Source organism: Salmo trutta, chromosome 32 (assembly GCF_901001165.1).
Source record: "Salmo trutta chromosome 32, fSalTru1.1, whole genome shotgun sequence".
Classification (NCBI taxonomy): Eukaryota; Metazoa; Chordata; class Actinopteri; order Salmoniformes; family Salmonidae; genus Salmo; species Salmo trutta.
Genome location: NC_042988.1, coordinates 24,044,866 through 24,055,917, shown reverse-complemented (window position 1 = coordinate 24,055,917; position 11,052 = coordinate 24,044,866). Strand labels below are relative to the sequence as shown.

The window sequence follows — 11,052 nt, the reverse complement described above, 5'->3', positions numbered from 1 at the left end:
CTCATTTTTTACAATGGAGCGAGCTGAGATGGACAGATAAATGGACCTTGTTTAGTCTGAGTTTCCTTTCTGAACCTGATTCAGACGAATTGACAGGCCTAATATGCCTATCAGAAGTTTTCAGATATAGAGAAAGAGTGTGTTTGAGAGTGAGTGAGAGAGAGAGAGAGAGAGAGAGAGAGAGATGAGGAAGGAGAAATGGCACCAACATGTCCTGTCCTGAGTCTTGTCCTGATTGAAATGTGTCTCTTCTTAATGCTGTGATGGATTGATGGATTGATGGCCAGGGAGATAGATGCACATATAAGCAACACTTTGCTAGGGAGGTTGCCAGTCACTGCACAAAGACTGATGCTGACATTTCACAGAACCACAATCATCAAATGATAAATAGATGTTCCTTTGGCCGAACAGGGTTCTCATTGGACAAGTGGGCCTACCTCGCGCTAATAAGACATCTCGTTGGACGTTCTGGCAGCAGACCCCTCACTGATGAGAAATCTTATTCGCCAGATGTGATTACAGTATGCCAGCTATTACTGTGAATGTAGACATTCATTAATGTATGTATTTTTAGACATATTTCTACCATATATCCCTGCGGACACACAGACTGTGAGAAAGGAGAGAGCTATAGAGAAAGAGAAAGTTGGGGCATTGACCTGCTTTTTGGAGACAGAATGAGTTCAAAACAAAGGGAGAATGTTAAGGAGCTCTGGAAATAGAGATCTCTGACAAAAGGACAATGAGGACAACGTCTATCTGTATGTGCACTGAAACACTAATAGTCCTGGGATTTTATATTCTGTGCACTACTAAGAGCATCTAAACAACAAGAGATAAATTCAATGTAATACCCTTGTGTAACCATTGTAATACAATCTCTATCACAATCTCTGTGGATTTTGTTCTTGACCTCATTCAGTAATGTGTTGTCATTGTCTTTCAGGTGATGTTGGAGCCATTTATAAGACATTCTATGAATCTAGGTTGGAGGAAAACCAGGAAAACTACTGCATTTCATTGAATCCGCTTGGAACTACATTACCCAGAGCCAAACCGGGCTCTAAATGCTGTTAGAGCTATCCCTATCTCTGTGACATTAGAAAAAGAAGAACACAAACTAAGGTTATGAATTTGTTGGAAGCATAACCAAGTGTTGTTCAACTGTATCTTGGTGGAGAAGACATTTCAAACATGACAGGGACTCCTAGACTTTACAAACAACTCTAATACAGGTATGTTGACATAAAACAGAAATAAAAATGTACCATAAACCAGGTTTCCATCCAACCATTAAACGCGGATGAATTACCTGACATATAAAAAAAGTCAAGGCTGATGAAAACAGGAAATGTCTGTTCAAATTCATAAATGCCGACAGACAATTTGTTCATTCGACATGTTGGGATCTTTTTGTGTCTGTAAAATTAGTTATCTGAGAAATGCTAACGTGAACGCCTTCATGCGCAAATATTGATATAATAACCATCATATGGAAATTAAACTTGGAGCCACACGATGACCCACCACGACGTGGAAGAGCAGGAAAGGTTTACAGCCAGATCATGAACTTCACGTGGTGGTTAAGTGCACGGTGATCATGCAAATTTCCAAGAAGATAAATATCGAGGGTAGGCTATTATTTGAATTCTGGGGATATGATGATCGGTGCTTGGCTGCCAATTATCATATCAGTGAATCTTGTCTAGAGAGCATGCGCCAAAACCAGATTGGCCAAGTTCGCTATTTATCGCAACAGTTTTTGTGACAAAACCATCGGTACCCCATTTAACTTATATGTTTTATCCGGTGCATGGGAACTTAACCACAAAAGTGATTTTTATCACACACAGACTTTTATCCACAATGGGTGAGTTTGATGGAAACTCACCTCTGGTGGGAAAATGCACATATTGTTTAATGTAGATTTGAGAATATTTGCATGAAAATCTGTCACCAATTGTTACAATGATAACAGTACCTATTTATACATCGTCTTTCATCTTCTTTTTCCTAATCTTTTCCTTTCATTCCTCTCAGGAAAAGCCAAAGGAGTGGGTTTGGCTCACACATTTATGGGCGTGTCAGTCATGGAGGGTCTCTGCTAGACTCCGCCTAAGTACACAGCGCCTGACAGAGCCCCTCCCCTTATTCCTAGATTGGGCCACTCATTTCTCCAGACCCTCCAAGGAACGTGGCCGGATCGAACCTCTTCTCACCCAGGTGCTGTCCGTTTGGTGAGGGCGGCGAGGGCTGTGCTGTGATTGGTTGACTGCGGGTGGGAGTGCAATGCGGATTGGAGGATGTCGGGGGACTGGGATGAAGACCACCTGTGTAAGAAGGCCCTCACTCTGGTGGAGGAGTTGTGCTTACACTCCTCAGCGAAGGACAGCCATGAAGCCAGATGCCGAGACTTCGTCTACATGATGAGGGGACAGCAGCACGAAACAGGTAACAACATAGTAACATACAGTAACATACAGGAATCATTAACAACACACTAACATACAGTAACATACAGTAATCATTAACAACACACTAACACACAGTAACATACAGTAATCATTAACAACACACTAACATACAGTAACATACAGTAACATACAGGAATCATTAACAACACACTAACATACAGTAACATACAGTAACATACAGGAATCATTAACAACACACTAACATACAGTAACATACAGGAATCATTAACAACACACTAACATACAGTAACATACAGTAACATACAGGAATCATTAACAACACACTAACATACAGTAACATACAGGAATCATTAACAACACACTAACATACAGTAACATACAGGAATCATTAACAACACACTAACATACAGTAACATACAGGAATCATTAACAACACACTAACATACAGTAACATACAGGAATCATTAACAACACACTAACATACAGTAACATACAGGAATCATTAACAACACACTAACACACAGTAACATACAGGAATCATTAACAACACACTAACATACAGTAACATACAGGAATCATTAACAACACAGTAACATACAGTAATCATTAACAACACACTAACATACAGTAACATACAGGAATCATTAACGACACACTAACATACAGTAACATACAGGAATCATTAACAACACACTAACATACAGTAACATACAGTAACATACAGTAACATACAGGAATAATTAACAACACACTAACATACAGTAACATACAGGAATCATTAACAACACACTAACATACAGTAACATACAGGAATCATTAACAACACACTAACATACAGTAACATACAGTAACATACAGGAATAATTAACAACACACTAACATACAGTAACATACAGGAATCATTAACAACACACTAACACATAGTAACATACAGGAATCATTAACAACACACTAACATACAGTAACATACAGTAACATACAGGAATCATTAACAACACACTAACATACAGTAACATACAGTAACATACAGGAATCATTAACAACACACTAACACACAGTAACATACAGGAATCATTAACAACACACTAACACATAGTAACATACAGTAACATACAGTAACATACAGGAATCATTAACAACACACTAACATACAGTAACATACAGGAATCATTAACAACACACTAACACACAGTAACATACAGGAATCATTAACAACACACTAACATACAGTAACATACAGTAATCATTAACAACACACTAACACACAGTAACATACAGGAATCATTAACAACACACTAACATACAGTAACATACAGGAATCATTAACAACACACTAACATACAGTAACATACAGTAACATACAGTAATCATTAACAACACACTAACATACAGTAACATACAGGAATCATTAACAACACACTAACATACAGTAACATACAGTAACATACAGTAATCATTAACAACACACTAACATACAGTAACATACAGGAATCATTAACAACACACTAACATACAGTAACATACAGTAACATACAGGAATCATTAACAACACACTAACATACAGTAACATACAGGAATCATTAACAACACACTAACATACAGTAACATACAGTAACATACAGGAATCATTAACAACACACTAACATACAGTAACATACAGTAACATACAGGAATCATTAACAACACACTAACACACAGTAACATACAGTAATCATTAACAACACACTAACATACAGTAACATACAGGAATCATTAACAACACACTAACATACAGTAACATACAGTAACATACAGGAATCATTAACAACACACTAACATACAGTAACATACAGTAACATACAGGAATCATTAACAACACACTAACACACAGTAACATACAGTAACATACAGGAATCATTAACAACACAGTAACATACAGTAACATACAGTAACATACAGGAATCATTAACAACACACTAACATACAGTAACATACAGTAACATACAGGAATCATTAACAACACACTAACACACAGTAACATACAGTAATATACAGGAATCATTAACAACACACTAACATACAGTAACATACAGTAACATACAGGAATCATTAACAACACACTAACATACAGTAACATACAGGAATCATTAACAACACACTAACATACACTAACATACAGTAACATACAGGAATCATTAACAACACACTAACATACAGTAACATACAGTATCATACAGGAATCATTAACAACACACTAACACACAGTAACATACAGGAATCATTAACAACACACTAACACACAGTAACATACAGGAATCATTAACAACACACTAACATACAGTAACATACAGTAACATACAGGAATCATTAACAACACACTAACACACAGTAACATACAGTAATATACAGGAATCATTAACAACACACTAACATACAGTAACATACAGTAACATACAGGAATCATTAACAACACACTAACATACAGTAACATACAGGAATCATTAACAACACACTAACATACAGTAACATACAGGAATCATTAACAACACACTAACATACAGTAACATACAGGAATCATTAACGACACACTAACACACAGTAACATACAGGAATCATTAACGACACACTAACACACAGTAACATACAGTAACATACAGGAATCATTAACAACACAGTAACATACATGAATCATTAACAACACAGTAACATACAGGAATCATTAACAACACACTAACACACAGTAACATACAGGAATCATTAACAACACACTAACACACAGTAACACACAGTAACATACAGGAATCATTAACAACACACTAACATACAGTAACATACAGTAACATACAGGAATCATTAACAACACACTAACATACAGTAACATACAGTAACATACAGGAATCATTAACAACACACTAACATACAGTAACATACATGAATCATTAACAACACAGTAACATACAGTAACACATAGTAACATACTGGAATCATTAACAACACACTAACATACAGTAACATACAGGAATCATTAACAACACAGTAACATGCAGTAACATAAAGGAATCATTAAAAACACAGTAACATACATAAATCATGAATACACAGTAACATACAGTAAAATACAGGAATCATTAACATACAGTAACATACAGTAACATACAGTAACATACAGGAATCATTAACACACAGTAACATACAGTAACATACAGGAATCATTAACAACACAGTAACATACAATAACATATAGGAATCATTATCAACACACTAACATACATGAATCATTAACAACACAGTAACATACAGGAACAATTAGCCATTTACAGTGAAGGAAAAAAATATTTGATCCCCTGCTGATTTTGTGCGTTTGCCCACTTACAAAGAAATGATCAGTCTATAATTTTAATGGTAGGTTTATTTGAACAGTGAGACAGAATAACAACAAAATCCAGAAAAACGCATGTCAAAAATGTTATAAATTGATTTGCATTTTAATGAGGGAAATAAGTATTTGACCCCCTCTCAATCAGAAAGATTTCTGGCTCCCAGGTGTCTTTTATACAGGTAACAAGCTGAGATTAGGGACACACTCTTAAAGGGAGTGCTCCTAATCTCAGTTTGTTACCTGTATAAAAGACACCTGTCCACAGAAGCAATCAATCAATCCGATTCCAAACTCTCCACCATGACCAAGACCAAAGAGCTCTCCAAGGATGTCAGGGACAAGATTGTAGACCTACACAAGGCTGGAATGGGCTACAAGACCATCGCCAAGCAGCTTGGTGAGAAGGTGACAAGAGTTGGTGCGATTATTCACAAAAGGAAGAAACACAAAAGAACTGTCAATCTCCCTCGGCCTGGGGCTCCATGCAAGATCTCACCTCGTGGAGTTGCAATGATCATGAGAACGGTGAGGAATCAGCCCGGAACTACACGGGAGGATCTTGTCAATGATCTCAAGGCAGCTGGGACCATAGTCACCAAGAAAACAATTGGTAACACACTACGCCGTGAAGGACTGAAATCCTGCAGCGCCCGCAAGGTCCCCCTGCTCAAGAAAGCACATATACATGCCCGTCTGAAGTTTGCCAATGAACATCTGAATGATTCAGAGGACAACTGGGTGAAAGTGTTGTGGTCAGATGAGACCAAAATGGAGCTCTTTGGCATCAACTCAACTCGTCATGTTTGGAAGAGGAGGAATGCTGCCTATGACCCCAAGAATACCATCCCCACCATCAAACATGGAGGTGGAAACATTATGTTTTGGGGATGTTTTTCTGCTAAGGGGACAGGACAACTTCACCGCATCAAAGGGACGATTGACAGGGCCATGTACTGTCAAATCTTGGGTGAGAACCTCCTTCCCTCAGCCTGGGCATTGAAAATGGGTCGTGGATGGGTATTCCAGCATGACAATGACCCAAAACACACGGCCAAGGCAACAAAGGAGTGGCTCAAGAAGAAGCACATTAAGGTCCTGGAGTGGCCTAGCCAGTCTCCGGACCTTAATCCCATATAAAATCTGTGTACACCTTAAACCTTAATGACACCATGTACACCTTAAACCTTAATGACTTGGAGAAGATCTGCAAAGAGGTGTGGGAAAAAATCCCTCCTGAGATGTGTGCAAACCTGGTGGCCAACTACAAGAAACGTCTGACCTCTGTGATTGCCAACAAGGGTTTTGCCACCAAGTACTAAGTCATGTTTTGCAGAGGGGTCAAATACTTATTTCCCTCATTAAAATGCAAATCATTTTATAACATTTTTGACATGCGTTTTTCTGGATTTTTTTGTTGTTATTCTGTCTCTCACTGTTCAAATAAACCTACCATTAAAATTATAGACTGATCATTTCTTTGTCAGTGGGCAAACGTACAAAATCAGCAGGGGATCAAATACTTTCTTCCCTCACTGTATAGGACATGGAGGTTTTTCTGTCCAAGTGACATTAGCAGGAAAAAATCCCAGGAAAAACTCCCGGCCATAGTAATGTGTATTGTGGGATAGAGCAGAATATCCTGAAGAAGAGTTATTATCTGGGTTGCGATGCCAGGGTTGCCCTGAGGGGCTGGCTAGCCCTCCCACAGCTAATCAGGGCACCTCCAGAAAACCTTTAAATATTAATGAGACATTTCCAAATTGATAACGAAGGTCCAGCCCTCTGTTTATAGGGCGAACCAGAGTCCAAGTGCAATCCCAACCTGGCTAATTGTAAATATGGAGCATCGTCCCAGATCCCTTTGAATGAATTCTAGACAGCAGAGTGGATGAGTGGTGGAGCTAGCTAGCTGCAGTCCCAGCAGCATTTTGGTCCTGTGTGGATTCTCATGGAGAGGTTTTGGAGCGGTGGCAGAAATGTGCAGTAGTGGAGATTAGAGGGGATGCGTGTGGATCAGTGTGCTGTAGTGTAGATTAGGCTGGATCTGCTGCATGGAGCACCTAGAGATTTGTGTGACACAGTGCAGGATGTCATCAGGCAGTGGGTTTGGTGGGAGGCGTTAGCGGCTAGCCTCTGGGTAATGACGTGAGAAACCAAAGCAAGGGCCTCTGGGCAGTACAGGATCCGCCATCCGTCGCCTGTCTGTCAATCAATGGCTTGTGTAAGCAGGGTGGGTGTGAGCTGTTTGATGTTCTGCCTGAAAAACTCCCAGTCGGATACATCACTTACTGATTGACAGCTGGTGTCAATCTGCCCCATGCTGGGTTTCACCCCCACCTGCCTCCGCCAAGCTACCCATCTCACACACACACACACACACACACACACACACACACACACACACACACACACACACACACGTTAACGGTTAGGCTGTGTGGATTAGGACTAACCTATGGGGATCAGTATTGAGCACCTGACCTCCTGAAAGACTAATGAATAAGCAACGTTTTCCACCTGACAGTCCCCCCCCCACACACGCTTGATCACAGCCCTGTCTTATCTATGCCCCCTGAGCTGCCATACACACACACAAACATGCACAAACACACGCATGTAGAGACACACACACACACACACTGTTATTCTCTCTCTACCGTCCTAAACCCCTCCCCTCTTTAGTTCTCTCTCTAAATCCTTGTTGCCTTGTTTGTCCTCCATCTCTCTCCATCATTCATTCTCTCGTTCTTTCTCTCTCCATCATTATCTCTTTTTGTTTTCTTCTGTGGCGTGGCATGTTGGTGGATGGTGACTATATTAACCTGGCTGTATCCTTCTGGGTGGACTAGAGGTGTAGATGGAGAGGCTGAATGTGACCAGTCAGCCAATATGTCTGTTTTAACATGGTTACCAATCTATCTCTATCTGGCCCGCCCCTACAGCCTCTCTCCTCTCCTCCCCCCCTCTCTTCTCTCAGAATCTCCCTCTCTCTCTTATCATGCTCTACACCTATTCCCTCATCTCTTCTTCCCTTTTTCCTTTCTCGTTCCCCCCGCTCATTTTCTTTCCCACCATCTCTTTCGTTCCACCTCTCTTCTCTCCCTTAGGGCTCCTCTCCCCTTTCTCTCTCTCTCTCTCTCTCCATCTGTGTCATGTTCTCCACAGTGATACATCAAATCAAATCAAATTTATTTATATAGCCCTTCGTACATCAGCTGAAATCTCAAAGTGCTGTACAGAAACCCAGCCTAAAACCCCAAACAGCAAGCAATGCATGTGAAAGAAGCACGGTGGCTGGGAAAAACTCCCTAGGAAAAACTCCTGAGAAAGGCCAAAAACCTAGGAAGAAACCTAGAGAGGAACCAGGCTATGAGCGGTGGCCAGTCCTCTTCTGGCTGTGCCGGGTGGATATTATAACAGAACATGGTCAAGATGTTAAAATGTTCGTAAATGACCAGCATGGTCAAATAATAATAATCATAGTAATTGTCGAGGGTGCAACAAGCACGTCCGGTGAACAGGTCAGGGTTCCGTAGCCGCAGGCAGAACAGTTGAAACTGGAGCAGCAGCATGGCCAGGTGGACTGGGGACAGCAAGGAGTCATCATGCCAGGTAGTCCTGAGGCATGGTCCTAGGGCTCAGGTCCTCCGAGAGAAAGAAAGAAAGAGAGAAAGAGAGAATTAGAGAGAGCATATTTACATTCACACAGGACACCGGATAAGACAAGAGAATACTCCAGATGTAACAGACTGACCCTAGCCCCCGACACATAAACTACTGCAGCATAAATACTGGAGGCTGAGACAGGAGGGATCAGAAGACACTGTGGCCCCATCCGATGATACCCCCGGACAGGGCCAAACAGGCAGGATATAACATCAATGCCCTCCCACCTCTCTCTCATTCTTTCTCTCTCTCGCTCTCTCTCTCCCCCTCTCCCTCTTTCTTTCTGATCATATCCTTTGAACAAGTGCTGATTAATGTCATACATAGACTGATGAATAATTCACCACAGTGAGCGAGAGGAGAGAGAGAGAGAGAGGGAGAGAGAGAGAGGAGAGGGGGAAGAGGAGGGAGAGAGAGAAGAGGAGGGGAAGAATGATGGAGAAAGGGCGGGAGAAGGAGAGAAAAGAAGGGAGAGAGAGAGGAGAATAGGGGGAGAGATGGAGGAGAGAGAGGTAAAATAAGACAGCATGGAAAAAGGAGAGCAATGGAGGATGTGAGAGAAGACTAAAGAAAGGGGGAAGAGATGGAGAGAGAGAGACAGAAGGTGTAGAGAATTCCAGGAGATGCATCCTAGGGGTAGAGGAGTGTCTCGCACTGGCTGCTGTTGTCTCATTTACTCATTTACTCTCAGTCTCGTTGTCAGTGAGTTATAGATACAGTTTCAATATCTTTTGAATGATTGAACAATGTTTGTGTCTTTGTCATGCCCACAAAGCCACTTCGGATTGAATCGAGGAAAGACAGAGCCAGGGAAAGGAAGGGAGAGGGTGAAGGAAAGACAGATAAACAGATGCACAAAAAAGAGAGACGGAGATAGGAAGAGAGAGAGAGAGGGGGAAGGAAAGATGGGGAGACCGAGAGACAGAAAGATTAAGAGGGATAGAAAGAGATAGAGGGTGATAGAAAGAGAGGGATGGGGAAGGAAAAATAGAGAGACGGACAGACAAAAAGAGAGAGAGCGATAGAAAGACAGATAAAGAGAGACATTCTCCAGGTCCAACACTGATCGCTCTACACCCAGACAATGGCCTCAGGTGATTGGCAGGCCTCTGGTCTGTGTATTGGAAAGGGCTGGAGGAGCTGTCCACCAGACTGGTGCTGAAACCGCGCTTTTTTACTTGTTTTTTTTCTCACCAGGATGACTCATCCCCCCCCCCCCTCTTCCCCTCAGACAAAATATTTTAGCCGTCAGTAATTAAAAGCTCATAACCACAAGCACAGGCCTAATCACATCACAGGAAATATCATTGTGGGTGTTAGTATTTTTATTGTGGTGTTATCGGTCCACCAATGTTTGTTATGTTTAAGCTGCCATATTCAAAATGGGTATATTAGCATTTGAAGCGGCGTATCACATTACGCTCACAGTGTGTTGTCCCTCTGCTCTGATGATGTGGGATTTAGTGGATTTTGGGCTGATAGGGGCTATTTCTGATGAGGAGTGGAAAAAGGAGGTAAGTCAGGTAAGAACATATTCTTATTTTCAACAACTGCCTTGTTCAGGGGCAGAACGACAGATTTGTACCTTGT

General features: G+C 41.0%; 1 protein-coding gene across 1 annotated transcript in view; it reads left to right on the top strand.

The window, feature by feature from the left end:
- The first annotated feature begins 952 nt into the window (after positions 1–952).
- The window catches only part of LOC115171494 (synaptotagmin-C-like), a 34,210-nt gene continuing 24,110 nt past the window's right edge, over positions 953–11,052 (top strand). The window contains exons 1-2 of the mRNA XM_029728374.1: positions 953–1,238; positions 2,044–2,454. Of these exons, the coding sequence (XP_029584234.1) occupies positions 2,307–2,454 (148 nt within the window). The 5' untranslated portion in view covers positions 953–1,238; positions 2,044–2,306. The remainder of the gene's footprint in view (positions 1,239–2,043; positions 2,455–11,052) is intronic.